Source organism: Coregonus lavaretus, assembly GCF_964263955.1.
Source record: "Coregonus lavaretus genome assembly, chromosome: 11".
In the NCBI taxonomy this organism is placed as follows: domain Eukaryota; kingdom Metazoa; phylum Chordata; class Actinopteri; order Salmoniformes; family Salmonidae; genus Coregonus; species Coregonus lavaretus.
Genome location: NC_139998.1, coordinates 8,797,501 through 8,821,354, shown reverse-complemented (window position 1 = coordinate 8,821,354; position 23,854 = coordinate 8,797,501). Strand labels below are relative to the sequence as shown.

Genomic DNA, 23,854 nt, shown 5'->3' with positions numbered 1-23,854 from the left:
CCCCTACCTTGTCACAACACAACTGATTGGCTCAAATGCATTAAGAAGGAAAGAAATTCCACAAATTAACTTTTAAGTAGGCACACCTGTTAATTGAAATGCATTCCAGGTGACTACCCCGTGAAGCTGGTTGAGAGAATGCCAAGAGTGTGCAAAGCTGTCATCAAGGCAAAGGGTGGCTATTTGAAGAATATCAAATATAAAATATATTTTGATTTGTTTAACACTTTTTTGGTTACTACATGATTCCATATGTGTTATTCCATAGTATTGATATATTCACTAGTATTCTACAATGTAGAAAATAGTAAAAATAAAGAAAAACCCTTGAATGAGTAGGTGTTCTAAAACTTTTGATCTGTAGTGTATATAAATTCATAGGTAAATTAATTCAACACTTTAGTCCAGATGGTATGGGCCCTCAGTTTGCAAACTATGTAGTCCACATACTTATAGTCCTTATAATCAGCCATTCCTTTTGACTGCCAGTCACCACCATACGTACACACTGAATGTCAAAGGCAATCTTGTGATCCACGTCTTGAACCACAATGTTGCCATTTTTAAACTCCCCTAATGTGATGTAGGAAGAACACTGCGCTCCTCTCTTTGTCCCCACCAGCTTCTCTCCTACTTCCAGAGCTCCATGGTGCAGGATATCGTTCTGACGATCATCCGTTCCTGTCACGATTTTGATCTTGCTAATTTTGGTTGGTTCGTGAAAGACAATGACAAAGAAGTCTCCGGTAGAGGGGGGTTTCCCCCAAAAGTATTCGTCCACACTGCTATAAGCCTTGGTGGCATCATAGTTTTCAAATACATTAATGCTTGTGTACAGGCTGGCAGGAGGGTTGTCAGGGATATCAATAAAGTCTTCTTCAAAGTCATCATCCTTCAACTTGTTCTCTGCTCCCTTATATGAGGAGTAGTAGCCCATGTGCTGGAATAGAGAGGGCTTGAAGCGGATCACATCTTTCTGGGCCAGCAGGCCCCGGAAGTGAATAAGGAGCCAATCACAGGGCATCTCCTGGTAGAACATGAGCAGGAAGTGGGCCAGGCGCGGAAGGTCTCTTGATTGGTAGAGCTTCCCTATGTAGCCAAGCTTGGAGAACTCCAGCATCACCCAGTAGGAGCCTTCCCTGGAGGTGACCACCTTCTTCAGGGATGTCAGGAAGTTCCTTGAGCAGCGTACATCGTCCTCCAGCATCATGTAAAAATCAGAGAGGTTGGTGCAGAAGTTGAGGAGGAAGGCGTAGTCCACGTTCTGCTTGGAGCGGAAGCGTACCCTGTCATCTGGGTCATTGTAGTTCCTTTTCAGCCCATCCAGTGATGGATAATACTCCTCAGGGGCATGGATCACCAGGAGACGCCCAGCGATGATGTGGTGGGCAAACTTCCTGGAGATGTCCTGCACCAGGTTTTCACACCAGGCCAGGTCAAAGTCTGCCAGATGGACCACAACCACAATCTCTTTCAGCTCCTCATAACTGGACTGGTCAAAAATGGATTTGATCGTCTCCGTGAGGTAATTCCCTCTTTTTCTTTTGACGGACGACAGTCCAATGGTTAGATATTCTGTAAACACAAACATTGATATTTATTTTTTTACAAATCAATGACTTTCAGGATGAAATACATACTATGTGTATCTCTACATATCTAAAATAAAAGGTACAGTATATTTACTTTTTTGGGGCAGTGGATTCCCAGCGAGGTAACGATATGTGATGTTTATGGTTCCAGAGAAATTGGTGAGGTCTCTGAATGTGTGAACATATCTCTCAGAGTTTGAAGGATGCATTGATGTCTCCCTCAGCTGTCTTTTACCTGCCTCCTAAAAAATGACAGTATTGTTACTCAAAGGTCAAATACAAATATGATGTCATAGGAAGGAAGATCCAGATACAGCCAAGAATATCCTACCAACACGTATCCATCCTCCATGTACAGGTTGAAGAACAGAAGACAGGTGATCAGGACCCCCAGGAAGGGGATGGTGGAGCGTTTACGAAAACACCTCATCTTGTCCAGGGACTTCCACACCAGCCTCATGATGGAGACACACGTCAGGTAGGAAAGAAAAGAAAAAGGAACAAATTATTATTATCATTATCATTCTCTGTTTACGGTGTAGGTAGGCGATATTGATATCAATCCCGTATTGTCGAATGTACAGTATGTCTGTGTGAGAAAGCATACTGTACAGAACTGCCTGTACCACGGGTTTGTTGATGTGCTTGTTTGAAGTCAGCAGTATGCATATGAAATGTCTTTATATAAACTGCACATGTATGCATACTGTGTGTGTGTGTGTGTGAGTGCATGTGTGTGTGCGCCTGCATGTCTGTGTGTGATGGGCACTGAACCATACACCCACTTGTACGGTGTGTTGTAACATACGGCCCTCCATCTCCGGCCCTCATCTTCAGTCCTCATCTCCAGCCCTCCATCTCCAGCCCTCCATCTCCAGCCCTCCATCTTCAGTCCTCATCTCCAGCCCTCATCTCCAGCCCTCCATCTCCAGCCCTCCATCTCCAGCCCTCATCTCCAGCCCTCATCTCCAGCCCTCACCAATGGGCCTCTGACGGAGTGCTAACCTGGGTCAAAATGCTAACTGCTGAGAAGGGCCTGGGAGAGGCTCACTCACACATTAATCATTTCTCACGCCTCCCGTCTTCATTACGCTCGCCACTAATTAAACCGCAAAGCCTTTCATGTTTCTCTCTGACCTTAAAGGTAAATACCCAGATAACATTCTGGAAGCAGCCTGGATCAAAAGCCTTATTCAATAGGAACATATCTTTCCGCTGTAGCACAGCAGTTGGTCTACTGACAGAGAGAGAGAGAGGTTGGTGTACCTGGAAGTTTTGCTGAGAGACTTGCAGTATATTGGTAGCAATATGAGCTGTGCTATTGCAAGGTTGTCTGATTCCTCCTAAACATTTTCTGTAATGTATAAACAGCCTCTGAGATGGATTTATGCTGACAGGAACAAATTGATCGTACTCTGCCCATTAAAAACATAATATTGAAGAGGTTAATATATTCCAACAACTTACTGGTCTCTCTTGCCTCGGAGCAGAAGCTCATGTTTAGAATTCAGCGTGTGCATGCACACCAGCCGAGCTCCACCTTAGGCTCATTTCCAAACAATTTCCAAGCTTCCTGTAAAATGAATATGAATCACACTGTTGCAGTGAATCCATTTGCAACACAGAATGTAGCCTCCTGTAGCTCAGTTGGTAGAGCATGGCGCTTGCAACGCCAGGGTTGTGGGTTCGATTCCCATGGGGGGCCAGTATGAAAAATGGATGCACTCACTAACTGTAAGTTGCTCTGGATAAGAGCGTCTGCTAAATGACTAAAATAAAGAGAAAGTGCTTTTAAAAAAGCCATTTAATCGTATGTAAAAAGGCTGCTCAATGCAGGTAATGAGATGCCATTTTAATAAGCGGGTATGTTGTACAACAAAGCCATTTGGTAAACACTATTGTTCATTTGTTTGATGACATGCAGGCAACATATGTATCAGCCTAGATGCCTGTCTGTTTCTGCATCTGTCACGGATCCCCCCGGTACTGCTGCTCATTCCGTTCACCAGTTCCGGAGGTCTACGTCACCGGCTTTCTAGGGGTCACATGGATCATTACCACCAACCCCGGACTGTCTTGTCTCATTACACACACCTGGTTCCCATTCCCCCTGATTAGTATGTATATATATGTGCCCTCTGTTCCCCATTGTCCTTGTCGATTATTGTCCCATGTCCGTTGGTCTCGTGAGTACCGTGTATTGTTGTCACGATCGTCTACGAAATGAGTGGACCAAGGCGCAGCGTGCGATACGAACATGACTTTAATTGGTAAAGTACACGAAACAAAACAAAACACGATCGTAAAGTCCACAGTGACAATGACTGACAAGGAACAAAAACCCACAAACACAAGGTGAACACAGACAGTTTAAATATGGCTCCCAATCAGAGATAACGAGCCGACAGCTGACACTCGTTACCTCTGATTGGGAGTCACTCGATCAACCAAGAAAACACAACCAAAGACAACCAACCAAAACACAACAAAACGAACACACCCTGGCTCAAAATACAAAGTCCCGGAGCCAGAGCGTGACAGTACCCCCCCCCCTAAAGGCGCGGACTGCGACCGCGCCTCAAAAACCCCAAACAGGGGAGGGCTGGGTGGGCATTACTCCTCGGAGGCGGCTCCGGCTCCGGGCTTGACCACCACCCTTCTTCAATCCCCCCGTAGCGCCCCCGGTCCAATCTGACCCAGCTGGTAGGATCTGGACTGACGACGCGCACCCCTGGCTTGGCGCGTGAGGCAGGAACGGACCGGACCTGGCCGACGATACGCACCCTAGGCTTGATGCGTGGATTCGGAACGGGCCTCACCAGGCTGACGACTCGCATCCCTGGCTTGGTGCGAGTAGCAGGAATGGGCTGGATCAGGCTGACGGCTCGCACCCTTGGCTTGGTGCGAGTAGCAGGAACGAGCTGAACCAGGCTGACGACTCGCACCCTTGGCTTGGTGCGAGTAGCAGGAACGGGCTGGACCAGGCCGACGACTCGTACCCCTGGCTTGGTGCGAGTAGCAGGAACGGGCTGAACCAGGCTGACGACTCGCACCCTTGGCTTGGTGCGAGTAGCAGGAACAGGCCGGGCTGGGCTGGCGACGCACACCGTAGGCCTTGTGCGTGGAGCAGGAACAGGCCGGGCTGGGCTGGCGACGCACACCGTAGGCTTTGGGCGTAGAGCAGGGACAGGCCGGGCTGGGCTGGCAACGCACACCGTAGGCTTTGTGCGTAGAGCAGGAACAGGCCGGGCTGGGCTGGCGACGCACACCGTAGGCTTTGTGCGTAGAGCAGGGACAGGCCGGGCTGGGCTGGCGACGCACACCGTAGGCTTTGGGCGTAGAGCAGGGACAGGCCGGGCTGGGCTGACGAAACGCACCACAGACTTGGTGCGGGGAGCAGGAACAGGTCGAGCTGGCCTAGCGACGCACACCGTTGGCTTGGTGTGGGGAGCAGGCACGGGCCGGACAGGGCCGACGAAACGCACCACAGACTTGGTGCAGGGAGCAGGAACAGACCGAGTCGGGCTGGCGGCGCGCACCACAGGCTCCATGCGAGGAACAGGAACAGACAGGACCGCACTGAGGACACACACCCCTGGCCCTACACGGGGATCAGGAACGGGCCGGACCGGACTGGTAACACACCCCAGTACCCTTCGCCGTGCCTCCACACCTTCCTTCCCCTTCATGACCAGTGGCCCCCTTAACTTGGCGGCCTTTTCTGCCAACCTACTGCACTCCTCTAACCCGTACTCCTGCTGCCCCGACGTCGTGAGCCCCCCCCTAAAAATTTTCTGGGGGTCTCTCCTCTCGGTGGACCAGGCCTCTATAGTCCTCTCCCAACCTTCGCTCTTCTGTCTCCACCACTCGTCATCCAACTCCTGGAAACGCTGCTTGGTCTCGTTGTGGTGGGTTTTTCTGTCACGATCGTCTACGAAATGAGTGGACCAAGGCGCAGCGTGCGATACGAACATGACTTTAATTGGTAAAGTACACGAAACAAAACAAAACACGATCGTAAAGTCCACAGTGACAATGACTGACAAGGAACAAAAACCCACAAACACAAGGTGAACACAGACAGTTTAAATATGGCTCCCAATCAGAGATAACGAGCCGACAGCTGACACTCGTTACCTCTGATTGGGAGTCACTCGATCAACCAAGAAAACACAACCAAAGACAACCAACCAAAACACAACAAAACGAACACTCCCTGGCTCAAAATACAAAGTCCCGGAGCCAGAGCGTGACAATTGTGCTCCTGTTGTTTACGGGTCTCGTCCCATGGATTGTGTAGAGGTTACACATTGCTCTTGGTTTGGGTTAAATCCCTTTTGCATATATATATACGTGTTGGTGTTGGGTGGAGGAAATAAAATCCGTAATCCTGCGCCTGTATTCTAATCATTATACAACGTGACAGCATCAGCCAAGTTGTTGTTGCCTTGTCAGACAAATGACATGGGATACAGGCAACAGAGCTGATAATGTAAAAAGATGAAGAGAAAAAATTACATTCAATATGCTGAAAGCAAAGAATCTATGTATTCTGTAAACATCATCGATGTTGTTAGATAAGGGGCTACATTTCAGCTAATGTAGGTTACAGTATGGGTGAAGATGCCAAGACAAGTGTAAATATCTTAAGTGTTGAGGGCAAGGAGATGGGTTATCATCAACTTGTAAACAGCATTGCTTTCAGAAGAAAACAAATCTGCTTGTGACTGGACGTTTTCCGACTACATCTCTGCCCGGTTGACTGTGTTTACTTATTAATCAAGGAAGATGGCTGCTAGTTTTCGGACACTGGACCCTAGCAGTTATCCCCTTCCTGCTGCTGGACAAGAGGGGCAGACCCCATTAAAGATGCATGGGGAACAGTGAGTTGAGTTTAAAGTTCTCTAAGCTCTCTTCAAATATTCATGCCCTACACTATGTGTGCAATCTTCAGCACATGGAGTTAATGTATCCCTATCCACTGATGCATTGGAGGTTGAAACACTGAAGACAATGCCAACCAAGGAGAGAAGAGCTTCACTGCTCTGTTGAATCTACAGTTTTATCACTAAATCCATCATTTAAAAAAAATAAGATATTACAAGTGACAGTTACATTATCTCTGTAACGATGACAAGTAGCCAAGACACTGACACTGTGTCTCGCCTCTCTCTTCAACCAACCCACTCAGCTCCTTGATCTAAGAGAGCTTTTATTGGAAAGATGATGACACATATTATCCATAGCCTTCAAATATGATATTCAACATACTGTATGATCATAAAATAGGATCATGCTGTACATAAGTCACTTATTCACTCAGCTGTGGTTCATCAAAACGTCCACATCTCTCCCCTTCCATCTCATCTCACCACATTCTAATGGCAGTGATGCTGAAAATGGTTACGGCGTCATTGAGTGTCCTCGGTGCTGCTGGGATGTGACTGTGGTAGCATCCATTTTGTCACCTTGTTTTATTTCTGTCTCAGATTGGAAATGCATGGGCGATTATTTCCTCGTGTTCAGGATGAGTGATGATGGGCACTGAGCCTGGCCCAGACTGCTCTTTCGCTCCTATCGTTTGTGTGGGCTGTCAAAGCTCAGCTGGAGGAAGGAGAAATCGATTATCTGGGTTAGGGGTGTTAGGGGACGTGTCAGTTTGTGTTATTGTGTCTCGGGGAAAGCTTCCATAATGTCACTACTAATAATAGGAATGACTATTGAGACAACAAAGATGATGAAATAGGGAAGGAAGATGGGGTACTTCTTCCAAATGGTATCATTATATCCCTCAGACATGCACACTGGTATGAGGAAGTGGAAATGCAGCTGAGATTGGCTGGCCAATATGTATGTATGTTTTGATCATGTTGTTCTACTTGAATGTTTCCAGTGCAGCTGTTGATATGTCACTGCTCAGTACGCTCCCCAGCGCAGATAGAATCAATTCCTATTATTGCATTATTATTCCAGTTGCTTGAGGCCCTGGGCCATCAGGCTGTGGAATATGATATTGCTGGAGACTTGCCCAGCCTGTGATGACTTTCAAATCAGCGGTGCACCAGGGGGGTATTGGAAACTTTCCAGCTATTCTGAGTCACATTTTCTTGTGACAAGTCAACAATGCCCAGAGGGACCACCCTTGCCATAAATCATTCTGGAGACATGACAACGTGTGTTGTTGCACAAATGCCAAGAAGAGGATGGGGATGGTATCAGACTGCCAGAAAAGCAGTTATTTTGATTTCAAATGTGAGAGAATGGCTGTAGACACACAACAGGAAAAATCGTTAGTAGGTAGGATATCATTGCGGATTATTACGCACATTTACATTGATGTGAACACTGAAATGTTGAGTAATTTGCCATGTCAGTGTCAAATAGAATCTTCACAAGCCTAGTGTCACTTCCCTCCCTTCCACTACCCAGTAGTAAAATTGACTGGACATGTGTTTACAACCCAAAGAGCACCAATACAAATCACTGCAGTCTCGAGGTTGACATTTCAGGAGATAGTAGGAGAAGATTGAAAGATGCGATGTACACGCCTCGATTAGATGTTGGCCTCCATAGTCACCACCAATGTAATGTTGTGGTACCACAGAGGGTCCTGCAGGTCTGATCTCAGTGAGGCAAAGGAAAACAATTGAATGACTAATAAAACAAAGTTAGAAACAATTGTTTCCAACAGACAGTGTTGATTAATGACACGGGGGTTCATGACACCAGACTCAACACCTCTATTGGAGCTGTAGTGTGAGGCTGCAGGGGTGGCGCTGTAATTTAAACCAAAGGGACACTTAGTGGCTCAACTGACAGGAGGAGTGAAAATGTCATCTTTCCAGGAAACCTAGGAACAGTCAGAATGACAGGCTGAGGGACGTGAAGGAATGTAATAGCAGAAGTGTCTGAGTTGGGTTCAGGATCAGGAGCAGCGTATGTCAGGCAGCTTAAATTGTCCAGCAGCAGTTATCGGTGACACCCTGTCATCAAAGACGAACACTGATGAAGGTGTGATATTCCCCCTAGTACTCGCCCTGTATCCACATAATTCCCACTTTCTGCTTTGCCATCACAAACACAGCTTGGGTGGAACTAAGTGTGGAAATCCAATCACTGTTCATTCCACAAGGACTACATGCAGAAAGGGCAGCCAAAGAGTTCTGCAGTGAATGATGGGGCAAGCTAAAACTCTGCCCCAATGACACCAACAACTAACTAAAATGGCTGAACAGCCAGACTCAACTAACCTGAGTCATTATATCATGGCAGGTATCAAATACCCAGACGAAATCTCACTAAACAAGAATCCCTCTCTCTTCAACCCAACTGTCTGTCGGGGGGCATTGAGGAGGGTCTGAATCTTAATACAAGCTGATGTCTGTCTAGTTCCCAATCTGCTCCTCTGCAGGCCTGTCTGTCTGACAGAGTAATGAGAGACCCGTTCTGCCACAGAAATTTCCTCAAAGACTGCTGGATTACAAATTCACAGCAGGCGGTTGGAAAGTCTCTTCCCTGTTCTCACCAAATCCATTCTAATTGTGTTCTTCCGGTCGATAACTTGCTCATTGCTCTGCTATTTCAGCTCTTTTGCATCCATCAAGGGCTTATGTGGTTCAATCAAGTGTATAACATTCATATAACCGTATAACAATGTGGGGAAGGTGTGAGGTGTAAGTGAACGCAGCTATGGTTGCCTCTGTATGCCTCGTCAAAGGTTCACGCACAGGTTCACCCTGTTTAAAACAGCAGCACTCAGAAAAATAAAAGCATCACTGAAGGTTCAGCTCTGGTACACCTGAGGCCAGACCACAGAAAATAAGTAACAACATGTAGACTGTATAGAACCTGTTTTCTTTTCCCATTTGGACATCACATCAGAACTGTCTGTGATTCACTAGAGCTGGCACATAGGGAGTTACAGCCCGTCTAACACTTCCTCCCACAAATCTCAGTCAGTAATGACTCCAGAGAATGTGTGCATGAATGCTATGAGTCAGACGTATATACTGTAAATCCAGCTAAGCCAAAGGTGCGATGCTGGAGATGGGGCCAGACAATAAAGCTCAGTCAGGATCAGTAGAGCTGGTCACTGACTCTCTCTGCATCGTCTGATGTTTCGCTCCCTCTTGCTATGCTATCAGTGATCATCAAAGGCACTGTCAAGAAAATGTGAAACTGGGGCTTCAAGAGGCTGCCTGCAACGCTAGACACATTCAAATTAGACAGGCTTATTATTTCTTCAAAAGCCACACAGCTTCCTCATTTTTGGTACTCTTAAAAAGTGTAGAAGCTCAGTCGTGTATACTGACTTGAGGTAAACCTGGGAGCATGTGTTATGCTTATGTGGTCAAGGAAAGAGCCTTCCACAATGCACATCTACACTGTACATAGTGTGACATCTACATCTAGGGCTCTATTGTAGCAAACCTAACGCAATGGTAAATCTTAGCAATTGCGGTAGTGGTATATATTGAGTTTTGTCCGTTATATCGTAGTTTGTTAAATTAAATAGCCAAAAATAAACCAAGTAAAATGTATGTAGGCCTATCCCATCTTTGCTAAATATGTTGAACATGTTTGCAGTCCACATTGTACGATGCCTAGTTGCATGGCTTCAATATGGAAATATATTGTTAAACATAGCATTCACACTGATATAGGGGCTAGACCTACTGTAAATTGCATTATGTCAATAAGTAAGATTAAATTCACTATTGATAAGGCTTAAAGAGAGAGTGAATAATTATATTCAAACTCTAATCAAAATTAAACAACTTGTTTCAAATAGGTTATGTCTAAATAGAGTTACAGGCACCATAATTGCTCCCCATGGGCATATACTATTAAGGTAAAATATGGAGGCTTTATGCACATCTAAACTTTTCACAGGAACTGGACAAAGATCCAATGCTGCTCCCTAACTTGATCTTTTTATAACGCTTTAGTGATGAACATTTATTTAAAAGCAGTCTTACGAGTCAAACCCTTTATTGGTATGTTGCATTGGGTAGGACAAAAAAAACAGCCCTTATTGAGGGGAGGGGAGGCTATGCTTGGCTTTTAATCCCAAAAAAATTTCCTCATAATTTTCAGGGATGGAATATGAAGACCCAAGCTATAGGCTTCTGTAGCGCCGGACCTACCGAGTTCATTTATGCGTTCTAGAATGTTTTAATTATATGCCCAGGCTTTTCTGAGTTTTTTTAACCATTTGTATCATGTTAAATATTAGCCACTATCAGTAGCCACCGTCAGTAATTCCCACATACATTTATAACTGTCACTGTAGTGAGTTTCCTCCAGTTTGTAGCCTACATTTTGCATCATTCCATTCCATTCCATTTACCTTTCTTTCCTCTGTCACATTTGTTGAGTTGTTCCTGAGAGTTGCTAGCATTAGTGGATCATATTAGGCTAACGTTGTGCAATAATTTGGGACATGTAGCCTATTTGAATCATTATGGAACTCAGACCACACGTAGCAGTTTAAACCTGGAGCCTGGGGCACGGTTCATGGCGACTGGACCGTTGTCATCACAGTTCCATGATTAGTAGGGTAGATTTATAGGACTATTTTTCAAATCCTATTGAACACTTTTCTCACCTTCCAATATTTAATGGATTGAACAATTGAATATTGCAACTTTTAGGATGAATCAAAACACTTAATTTTTTATTCATCAATATATTTTGTGTGTAAAGGCTCTCCAAACCTGTTTTTTTATGCTTCATTAATACTTTCCTAACACTAAATTATTTACAAGCTAAATCTACCAATTGGTACTGAAACGAAAATGAATATGCAAATATTTAGATCGTTTCTTTCATTGATACCTAATATTTGGAACCCGTTCTCTCTATATATTATATTGAGTCTGTTGAGAAAATTCAAATTAAAGGTACACCATATTTAAAGGGATGGCTTTAGATAAATGAAAAATCCATGAGGATATCTGTTGGCCATAAAGGAGCTACTCCCAAAAAGCTTGTTGCACACCTGCATACGGTAAGTCTGAAGACAAAATACTGAGAAGTGCTTAAATGAAAATGCGTAAGAAAGGCATACATTTCCTATGTCTGAATCGGGCCCCAAAAGCATAGATGGAAATAAAATTGTTCTGATGACTGAAGAAATAAACCCAGAATGCATACATGTAATTTGGGCATGCATCAGAAGTCATACCTGCTTGCTAAAGTCAATTAACTTTGTGGGTTGTAAGAGAGCCCCTTGGTTTTGAAGGCTGGCATCATAGATGGATTCATTTTCTCCCCGTCATTGGTTGTGGCAGACTGCAGAAACAAGAGCAACATTGAACAACATAACCTAATACCTTGGTGGTTTAAAGAAATGACACGTGTTGCATGACTCTTTCCAGAGACCCTGGGGTCTTCACAGGGAAGTGAATGGGATGGAGAATAAGGGAGCGTAAACCAGATAGAGGGAAAAGGGGAAAAAGGGGGTCCACAAGGCCCTCTCATTATTCAGAGAGATACTCGAGGCCACAGGAAATAACGCACTTTATTTTTCTCGTCAAACTCCAGCCAGTTTAATAGTGTGTCCTGTTTACAGCTAGCGGAGAGACAATGGGGATGGCGTGGCTCGACCAGACTTGAAGGGAGAGACGATCTGCTCACCTCACCCTGTTACGAACACAGTGCTGCTGACCTCAACACAGTATTCTGATTATAAAGACCCTTCAGGGGGCAGGTGCAAAAAAATATATCCCCCGTAAAAATAAATATTCAAAACAGAATTTGAGCATAGGCCTATTTATTTCTGCAACAACACACTCACTCATCACAAAGTGTGTAGCAAGCTAGTTACAGGGCCTCCTAAGGACATGATTGATATCGGGAAAAGAGGGTAGGCTATCAGCTGATCATTGATGTTGATGATTTATGTAAATCTGCTAGTTAGCTAGCTCCATAATTGTTTCACTGATTGTGATTTATCTTCAATGCTCTTAAATAATAACTTCATAAAATAATATTCGTAATCTTCTACAGTGTTGGGGGTAATATGTTACAAAAGCAACATGCTAAGTAGTCAGATAACTCTTATGAGTAACAGAGTAAAGTAACAAGTTACTTTTCCGAATTGGGTACTATTATTACGCCTTGATCACACCGACAGCGTTATTGTGTTTTGGTACACCAGAAGTACATTCATTTCCAATGGAACGCTGCGTTTGCCTTGCAGCATTGCGTTGCAGAGGCAGTTGCAGTGCGTTCTGTGTGGTGCATACTTGGATTTATCGAACGTATGCATCAAATTGTATTCGTAGGCGGTTTGACAGAAATGGTAGCCGATTGTGAATGTTGAACTTTTGTTGCACACATATCCAGATGATGCTGCACCATTTTGTGCAATGACGCTGTAGGTGTGTTCGAGGCGTTAGTTATTTTGTCAAACAACGTGTGGGTTCCTTTCAGAATCATACAGTACCAGTCAAAAGTTTGGACACACCTACTCATTCAAGGGTTTTCTTTATTTTTACTACTTTCTACATTGTAGAATAATAGTGAAGACAACAAAACTATGAAATAACACATATGGAATCATGTAGTAACCAAAAAAGTGTTAAACAAATCAAAACATATTTTATATTTGAGATTCTTCAAATAGCCACCCTTTGCCTTTATGACAGCGCATGTTTCCATGATCCAATCTCAACTTGATTCCTCATTTAGTTGTCGAGCGAGCGGAGAAAGGCTAGAAATGTAATGACAGCTTCTGTCCATATAAAATGTATAGAGGGCGCACCTCTGATCTTTTCCATTGATCACTTCTGTGATAGCAAAGCCCATTGAGGCATTTTCCATCTAGTGGCAAGTGTTCCCTCTATACATCTCTAGGGATCCGTGCACGTGCAGTCTATAACCAGAACTGGCGGCTCGAAATAAAGATTTTGAATGAAAAGATAGGAAATCTGTACAGATGTTTGGCTTACAGTACAAAGTGGGGAGAACAAGTATTTGATACACTGCCAATTTTGCAGGTTTTCCTACTTACAAAGCTTGTAGAGGTCTGTAATTTTTATCATAGGTACACTTCAACTGTGAGAGACTGAATCTAAAACAAAAATCCAGAAAATCGCATTGTATGATTTTTAAATAATTAATTTGCATTTTATTGCATGACATAAGTATTTGATCACCTACCAACCAGTAAGAATTCCAGCTCTCACAGACCTGTTAGTTTTTCTTTAAGTAACCCTCCTGTTCTCCACTCATTGCCTGTATTAACTGCACCTGTTTGAACTTGTTACCTGTATAAAAGACACCTGTCCACACACTCAATCAAACATTTGGCTTACAGTATACATGTATATGGCTAATTAAGCAGCCCATATGATAGTGCAGCACTTGTAGACTAGAATAGAAAAGCAGAGCTACAGATGAAAGGAGAGACTAGTGATCAAACCTTCTTCTTCTGCAGATTTTATATGGCAGTTGGCAACCAACTTTAAGGTGCATTACCGCCACCAACTGGACTGGAGTGTGGACATGAGACAGGGAAGGTTTAAATCCTACCCATTATTTTTGGAGGGCCTGTCCAGTGGAGGGCCTGTCCAGTGAGATTTAGAATGATGCATTGCAGATAGCAATGTACTGTATAGAACTGATACCATTCTGTGTGATCGAAAGTCGTGTTAATTCTGCACAATAACTTTTCTATCTGCAACCCTCTTGAGTGTACCTGCTGAATAGACCCCTGTTTCAACTACATATAAAGTTCAAACGCACACACTGCAGCCCTCCAGTATCAGGAGTGAAGCACACTACTCAAATCTCTCCTCAACATTTTTACATTCTCTTTTTTATGTTTTTATTAGTAATAATAGATGTGATTGTGTGAGGCAGAGCGAGACAAGTGCCTTTGTGATACACTCGCTGTGCTTTCCTGTCAGTCTCTGTAATATTGGGATGTGCTAAGGAGTCAAACCCTTAAACACACACACACACACCAGTGTGAAGTCCCACACCAGTCATCGGATCAGAACACCTATGGACTGTTGGATTATATTATTATATCCACAGACAGAAACCAACTGGACATGACTGAGATTCAGTCTTGACCTTCTTCCCATCTCTAACAGGACTGTGTGTGTGACCCCAATATGACGTGGGCTTTCGTTCAGAGAAACTCTCAAGATGCCAAGACAAGCACACATGGGCCTTGTTTATTTTCTGTTGGTCTGCTAGACCAACGTGACTGACAATGACACTTCCATCAGTGCCACACCTCTCATGGAAAAGTAGTGCCTTAAGTAGGGATTCTTGTCAAAGCACCAAACAATAGATATCAGGCATCACCTTATATTCGGGTGTAGGGCATGGCGGTGGTCCTCTGTAGCTCAGCTGGTAGAGCACGGTGCTTGTAACGCTAAAGGTAGTGGGTTCGATCCCCGGGACCACCCATACACAAAAAAATATATATAATGTATGCACGCATGACTGTAAGTCGCTTTGGATAAAAGCGTCTGCTAAATGTCATATTATATTATTATTTTTGTCTCCCTAAGGAAACAAAAACATAATGAAATCACAAAGTTTTTTTTGCAGTTCACTTAAGCTTGGCTCTTCAACAACATCACTCATTAAATCTAATAACAATCTCTCCCGTTCTCGACCATATTGCTGGCTCTGAAATACAATGTGTTCCACTGTCTCAATCTCCTCCTGACAGTGATCACACCTCCCAGTCGGATGTTTTCCTATCAATTTAAATGTACTGTTGAGCCTTGTGTGTCCTATTCTCAGCCTTGTGATAACACTTTTCTCCCTTCTCTCTCTTGACCTGAGGACCTCCCTGCCCCCACCTTTTCCTGGACCTTATACAGGTGTCTTCCCTTTCCCTCCCTGTTCCACAACTATTGCCATTTGTTTTTAACCACTGTTCTTATGTTTGAGAGCCTGCTTGGCGAGAACATCCACCTCCTCATTCCCCTCTACTCCCACATGAGCTGGTACCCAGAGGAACATCACAACTACCCCCATCGGTCTCACCCTATACAAGCACTGCAAACTCTCATAAAATACATCTTGTCTTCGAGACACAGATTAATAGAAGCTCATCAGTGCTGCCCAGGACTCAGAGCAGACTACCCTGTCTGGCCTCACCTTCTCCACCCACTCTGCAGTCAATAGTATGGCCAGCAACTCCATTGTGTAAACAGATAAATGATCCGTTATTATTTTTGTCACGGCCACCTTAAACTCATGAAAACTAAAAGCTGCACCTGTCCTTAAATCCATCTGCAAATACACTCAATAAAAATATAAAACGCAACATGCAACAATTTCAAAGATTTTACTGAGTTACAGTTCATATAAGGAAATCAGTCGATTTAAATGAATTCATTAGGCCCTAATCTATGGATTTCACATGACTGGGAATACAGATGTGCATCTGTTGGTCACAGATACACTAGTATGCCAAAAGTATGTGGACACCCCTTCAAATTAGTGGATTCGGCTATTTCAGCCACACCCGTTACTGACAGGTGTATAAAATCAAGCACACCGCCATGCAATCTCCATAGACAAACATTGGAAGTAGAATGGCCCGTACTGAAGAGAACAGTGACTTTCAACGTGGCACCGTCGTAGGATGCCACCTTTCCAACAAGTAAATTCATCAAATTTCAGCCTTGCTAGAGCTACCCCGATCAGCTATAAGTGCTGTTATTGTGAAGTGGAAACAACTAGGAGCAACAACGGCTCAGCTGCGAAATGGTAGGCCACACAAGCTCACAGAATGGGACCGCCGAGTGCTGAAGTGCGTTGCACGTAAAAATCGTCTGTCCTCGGTTGCAACACTCACTACTGAGTTCCAAACTGCTTCTGGAAGCAACGTCAGCACAATAACTGTTTGTCGGGAGCTTCATGAAATGGGTTTCCATGGCTGAGTAGCTGCACACAAGCTTAAGATCATCATGCACAATGCCAAGCGTCGGCTGGAGTGCTGCAAAGCTTGCCACCATTGGACTCTGGAACAGTGGAAACGCATTCTCTGGAGTGCCAGGAGAACGTTACCTGCCCCAATGCATAGTGCCAACTGTAAAGTTTGCTGGAGGAGGAATAATGGTCTGTGGCGGTTTTTCATGATTCAGGCTAGGCCCCTTAGTCCCAGTGAAGGGAAATCTTAATGCTACAGCATACAATGACATTCTAGACGATTCTGTGTTTGGGGAAGGCACTTTCAGCATGACAATGCCCCGGTGCACAAAGCGAGGTCCATACAGCAATGGTTTGTCGACATCGGCGTGGAAGAACTTGACTGGCCTGCACAGAGCCCTGACCTCAACCCCATCGAACACCTTTGGGATGAATTGGAACTCCGACTGTGGGCCAAATCACCCAACATCAGTGCCCGACATCACTAATGCTCTTGTGACTGAAGTCCCCGCAGCAATGTTCCAACATCTAGTGGAAAACCTTCCCAGAAGAGTGGAGGCTGTTATAGAAGCAAAGGGAGGACCTACTCCATATTAATGCCCATTATTTTGTAATGAGATGTTTGGCGAGCAGGTGTCTACATACTTTTGGCCATGTAGTGTACCTTAAAAAAAGGTAGGGGTGTGGATTAGAAAACCAGTCAATATCTGGTTTGACCACCATTTGCCTCATGCAGCGTGACACATTTCTTTGCATAGAGTTGATCAGGCTGTTGATTTTGGCCTGTGGAATGTTGTCCCACTCCTCTTCAATGGCTGTGCGAAGTTGCTAGATATTGGCGGGAACTGGAACACGCTGTCGTACACGTCGATCCAGAGCATCCCAAACAAGCTCAATGGGTGACATGTCTGGTGAGTATGCAGGCCATGGAAGAACTGGGATATTTTCAGCTCCCAGGAATTGTGTACAGATCCATGCGACATGGGGCCGTGCATTATCATGCTGAAACATGAGGTGATGGCGGCAGATGAACGGCACGACAATGGGCCTCAGGATCTCTTCACGGTATCTCTGTGCATTCAAATTGCCATCGATTAAATGCAATTGTGTTCGTTGCCCATAGCTTATGCCTGCCCATACCATAACCCCACCCCCACCATTGGGCACTCTGTTCACAACATTGACATCAGCAAACTGCTCACCCACACGACGCCATACATGCTGTCTGCCATCTGCCCAGTACAATTGAAACCGGGATTCATCCGTGAAGAGCACATTTCTCCAGTGTGCCAGTGGCCATAGAAGGTGAGTATTTGCCCACTGAAGTCGGTTACGACGCGGAACTGCATTCAGGTGAAGACATACATTTACATTTACGTCATTTAGCAGACGCTCTTATCCAGAGTGACTTACAAATTGGTGAATTCACCTTATAGCCAGTGGGATAACCACTTTACAATGTTTATTTTTTTTATTTTTATTTTTTATTATTTTTTGGGGGGGGGGGGGGGGGGGGGGGGGGGTAAGGGGGGGGGTAGAAGGATTACTTTATCCTATCCCAGGTATTCCTTAAAGAGGTGGGGTTTCAAATGTCTCCGGAAGGTGGTGAGTGACTCCGCTGTCCTGACGTCGTGAGGGAGCTTGTTCCACCATTGGGGTGCCAGAGCAGCGAACAGTTTTGACTGGGCTGAGCGGGAACTGTGCTTCCGCAGAGGTAGGGGAGCCAGCAGGCCAGAGGTGGATGAACGCAATGCCCTCATTTGGGTTTAGGGACTGATCAGAGCCTGAAGGTACGGAGGTGCCGTTCCCCTCACAGCTCCGTAGGCAAGCACCATGATCTTGTAGCAGATGCGAGCTTCAACTGGAAGCCAGTGGAGTGTGCGGAGGAGCGGGGTGACGTGAGAGAACTTGGGAAGGTTGAACACCAGACGGGCTGCAGCATTCTGGATGAGTTGTAGGGGTTTAATGGCACAGGCAGGGAGCCCAGCCAACAGCGAGTTGAAGTAATCCAGACAGGAGATGACAAGTGTCTGGATTAGGACCTGTGCCGCTTCCTGTGTAAGGCAGGGTCGTACTCTCCGAATGTTGTAGAGCATGAACCTACAGGATCGGGTCACCGCCTTGATGTTAGCGGAGAACGACAGGGTGTTGTCCAGGGTCACGCCAAGGCTCTTCGCACTCTGGGAGGAGGACACAACGGAGTTGTCAACCGTGATGGCGAGATCATGGAAAGGGCAGTCCTTCCCCGGGAGGAAGAGCAGCTCCGTCTTGCCAAGGTTCAGCTTGAGGTGGTGATCCGTCATCCACACTGATATGTCGGCAGACATGCAGAGATGCGATTCGCCACCTGGTTATCAGAAGGGGGAAAGGAGAAGATTAGTTGTGTGTCGTCTGCGTAGCAATGACACACAACTAATCTTCTCCTTTCCCCCTTCTGATAACCAGGTGGCGAATTTGGAAAGGTTGAAGACCCTGGTGAGGACGACAAGCACGAAGATGAGCTTCCCTTAGAAGGTTAAAAACCCTTCCTCCAACCCCCATGATATCCAGTTTGATAAGTAGGCCTTCCTTCCACATCATACTGTATCATAGGCATTCTCCACATCAAAGAAAATGGCTACCACCACCTCCTTATTTGCCTTTGCCTTCCGTATGACTGACTCTAGACAAAGTACAGGATCCATCATTTCCATGCCTTTCCTGAACCCACTTTGATCTGGTGACATTAGGCCTCTGCTCTCCAGGAAGGAAGTAAGCCTTTCTGTTGTCATCCTTTCCATAAGTTTACATGAGATGTCAACATTATCGGCCTATAGCTTGATGGACTAGTAGTGTCTTTCGCTGGTTTCCGTATTGGCACCACTACAGCCTGCATTCAACAGTCAGGCAGCTTGCCGTCCTGCCACACCTTATTGTAAAGGCCCAATACTTTCCCCATTGCAGTTTCACTGAGTAACACATCTCATCCTCATGATGTAACACATTTCATCCTTCCCAGGAGATGTTACCTCAGCTTTAGCTATCGCTATCTTCATCTCAGCCAATGTAAAAGGGGAATTCAATCCATTCTCCATCACTTCTCTCTGATGTTCTCCTCTGACCCTCTCTCTCCCACTCTGCCCCTCTTCTGTCAGATTATTTGAGCTGTGCACCTTCACAAATGCCTGGGCTAACATCTCTGTCTTCTCAATGTCTCTCACTGCAACAGTCTCCCCACTTTTCAGTACAGGGAGATCCCAATCTCGTCTGACCCCAAGCATTTCGCTACACCCGCAATCTGATAAATATGTGTATGTGACCAATAAAATGTGATTTAATTTGATCCTCTTAATCATCCCCCATACCTCTCCCACAGGAGTAGTCCTGCCTATGTTTCCACAGAACTGGCGCCAATACTCCCTCTTAGCTGTCCTAATGATCCTCCGTACTACTGCTTGTGCTTGTTTGTACTGTATCAGGCGTTGATAGTTATGGGACTTTTCAACATCCTGAAAGTCCTGTTCCTACTCTTCACAGCTTCTCTGCACTCTTCAGTCCACCACGGAACTCCCTTCCTCCTTCTCCCCAGAGTAAGATCCAGAGCAGATTCATCTCCAGTTACTGGGTCAATCCTGGTCCTCCGGTTGTCATTAAGACACACAAATCCTTTCTAATCCAGGTGTTCCTCTAACACTTGTCCATTTACGTCAGTCCATGACCCTCCCAAGAGTGTACTGTGGGCATTAAAATCCCCACACCACATCACCCGTCTCCTATCTTGACCTTCTACACTCCCAAGGGCCTTCAACTCTAGTCTCTTACACCTGTTGCAAAAATTCCCTATTACCAGATTCCCCTCTCCCAACCACACTTCTACCACTACATACTACTGTTCAACTCCCTCTCCCACATGCCTATATAGGATCCCCCTCTTTATAAAGGTAGCACACCCTCCCCCTCCCCCTGCCACCCTTTCTCTACAGACTGCAACATATTACAAAACCTCATATTACACAATCTTGTATTACAAAAAAACCTTGTATTACCAAATCTTGTATTACAAAAAACCTTGTATTACAAAATCTTGTATTACAAAAGATCTCGTATTACAAAATCTAGATTAAGTTTAAGCCATGTCTCCTGGAGCCATATCACATCTGGTTTGGCTGGTAACTGCTCAAGAAACTGTTTGAACTCTTGCCCATTAGCCATCAAACTTCTCGCGTTCCATTGGATTAACACCATTATGAAAATTAACCAATACATTATTCCTGGCTGGACTGATTCTCAATCTTATTCAGGTCATCCTGTGATCCCAAGATACTTCATTGCCTGCTCCACTATGATTCTTCTTAGTCTTAGATTGTACTTTTTCTGTGCATTTGATTGCTGCTGTTACAAATGTAACAACCTTCCTCATGTCTACCAGTCTTGACTTCTCCCCCATTCTGCTCCCTACATCACGCCTAACGTGCATCCTGATCTGCCCTGGAATACCTGCTCTTCTAGGTGCCCCGCTTGTCTCTGCGTGAACTACCTTCACTGTTTCTACAAATGAGATTTTACGCTCACTCCTCACCTGCTGCACTTCCACCTGCCTTTTCATCACTGAACAACCCCCATACACTACACTATGGTAACAGCACTTTAACTGGACCCCGTCTCCACCTTCCCCATATGCATCTTCTCCCCCACACTTCACACATCTCCTTTTGCCTTTACACACTGCTGCCACATGCCCAAACCTTTGACAGTTATAGCAACGCAATGGTTTCAGAACATAAACTTGTTTAATCGCACTGACAGGCTATCCACCTTCTTCCCATCTCGCGTCATCTGGAGTTGCTTTGCCTCAATAAGGGAGCCTCCCTTCAAGTCATCCTTTATTTCTTTCACGTTAACAATTTCTGGAACTCCCATAATAACTCCCTTCACCCACTGCCATCCGGTTTGATCTGGTACTATCAACCACATGTTTACATACCTGCTTGAGTTTGAGAGCCTTCTCATGCTGTTTAGCATCGATACACAACACCACCAAACTTCCATCATAAAGAGCTTTAGCAGACACAACCTCTCTTTATTTACTCTTCAAATCACTAGGCAACGCAATCGGACTCACCACCGTGACTCCACCCTCGTCCTTAAACTTCACCAACCTAGAACTCCACTTTTCTCCATACAACACTGCGAACTGAACCTCCCTCATCACTACTCTCCCCTGACAAGACCTGCAAAATATCATTCATCTTCCTCTTCTTCACATCTACTCGCACGACTCTTCCTCCACCTTTTTCCCCTCCACCGCTACACTCCATCCCATCCTCCTCAACCTCTAACCCCCCTACCTTTTCATCCATCTCTGCTCCAGTCACAGCCCAGTGTTGCTCAACCACCTCCACTTCAACACTCAAACACCACGCCTTCACTTTCTAAATGTTTGCTCCGACAAATAGCATCCGTCGTCGAAGTTCTTCCGTCACCAAACGAACCGTCCCCCAGTCACAAGCCGCACCTCCGCTCCAACAACTTCCGTTTCTTGACAGTAGTCAACATGGAATCTCACTTGGGAAATCCAGTGATCAAACCTGAGTTAGTAAGTATCTTATCTGTGGTAGAGCACATGTGGCTCACCTTGCTCCCTCCGACAGTCAAACAAACTGTGAGATTTAGAGATGTTTTTTCATTAAAGTAACGCAAAGTAATCTCACTAGTAATATAACGTGTTTATTTTGTTAAATGCAATGAGTAATATGTAATATATTACTTTTCCAAGTAACTCATCCCAACACTGATCTTCTAACTCATGATATATATGGCTGGCAGCCAATCAGACTGAATAATGATGATGATGTAAATCAAGTGTTATCAAGTGTTATTCAAATGTTATGCTGCTGTGGCAGTACTGTTGATACAGTGAGCTCCAAAAGTATTGGGACAGTGACAAATGTTTTGTTGTTTTGGCTCTGTACTCCAACACTTTGGATTTGAAATGAAACAATGACTGCGAAGTTCAAGTGCAGACTGTCAGCTTTAATTTGACAGTGTTTTCATCCATATTCCTAGCACGCAATGACTACATCAAGCTTGTGACTCTACAAACTTGTTGGATACATTTGCTGTTTTGGTTGTGTTTCAGATTATTTTGTGCCCAATAGAAATTAATGGTAAATAATGTATTGTGTCATTTTGGAGTCACTTTTATTGTAAATAAGAATAGAATATGTTTCTAAACACTTCTACATTAATGTGGATGCTACCATGATTACGGATAGTCCTGAATGAATCGTAAATAATGATGAGTGAGAAAGTTACAGACGTACAAATATCATACCCCCAAGACATTCTCTCACCATTACAAAAATAGGGGAAGTTAGCATTTTTTCACTTATCATTATTCACGATTCATTCAGGATTATCCATAATCATGATAGCATCCACATTAATGTATAAGTGTTTAGAAAAGTATTTTATTCTGCATGACTTCATAAAAAAGCCTTGACCAGAGATTTTATATAATGGACTTTGGCCAAAACAAAGAGGGAAATGTGGACTAAACTATATATAAACTGGTCAATGACTTGGCAGAGACTCTTTATCCACATTATCTTTTACATACACATCTGGTACATACAGTAGAACATTCCGAACACACACGTCTTACGGTAATAGGCCTATACTTTAGGCTGAAAATACAGTGCTCAGCCTAATTCTTGAGTTGTTGTTTGTTTCCACAAAGTGATAGGCTACTTCAGATTTCTTGAACAAATGACAGTCTCTGCAACCCATTAGCGAACAGTATTGGCTTGTAACTGGATGTCTCTTCTCCACATTTCTATACCTCACAAAGGGATCCTTTTAAAATCTTAATAGGATCTGTGTGTCTTCAGAGCTTACTGAGTGAAACACATGATCAGATTAGAGGAGATTGGATTGAAATAAGAGGATTGAAAAATACATCAAGCTCTTACTTTGACAGCTTAACCTTTGTGCCAATATGTGTGACCGGCTGGCCACTCTTTCACAGATCAAAAAGGCACGCATCTTTAAAAAAAAACAAAAAAAAACATTCACATTAGCCTAAAAGCCACAGACACATACCAGACACAATTTTGGCTGGTATCTATGTACACTGAGTTTACAAAACATTAGGAAAACCTTCCTAATATTGGCCCTCAGAACAGCCTCAATTTGTCGGGCCATGGACTCTACAAGGTGTCGAAAGCGTTGCACAGGGATGCTGGCCCATGTTGACTCCAATGCTTTCCAAAGTTGTGTCAAGTTGGCTGGATGTTTTGAGCATGAAAAACCCAGCAGCGTTGCAGTTCTTGACACACTCAAACCGCAATCAAAGGCACTTAAATCTTTTGTCTTGCCCA

At 44.5% G+C, this 23,854-nt stretch overlaps 1 protein-coding gene across 1 annotated transcript; it reads right to left on the bottom strand.

Moving 5' to 3' along the window:
- Nucleotides 1–433: 433 nt before the first annotated feature.
- LOC311136898 (alpha-1,3-mannosyl-glycoprotein 4-beta-N-acetylglucosaminyltransferase C-like) lies at nucleotides 434–2,061 on the bottom strand (the record flags this gene model as incomplete). Its single annotated transcript, XM_084171212.1, has 3 exons — nucleotides 1,924–2,061; nucleotides 1,687–1,834; nucleotides 434–1,575 (listed from the first exon to the last, which is right to left on the bottom strand). The coding sequence occupies exons 1-3, from the start codon at nucleotides 2,050–2,052 to the stop codon at nucleotides 434–436; spliced, it is 1,419 nt and encodes a 472-aa protein (XP_084027338.1). The 5' UTR covers nucleotides 2,053–2,061.
- Between the last annotated feature and the right edge of the window lie 21,793 nt (nucleotides 2,062–23,854).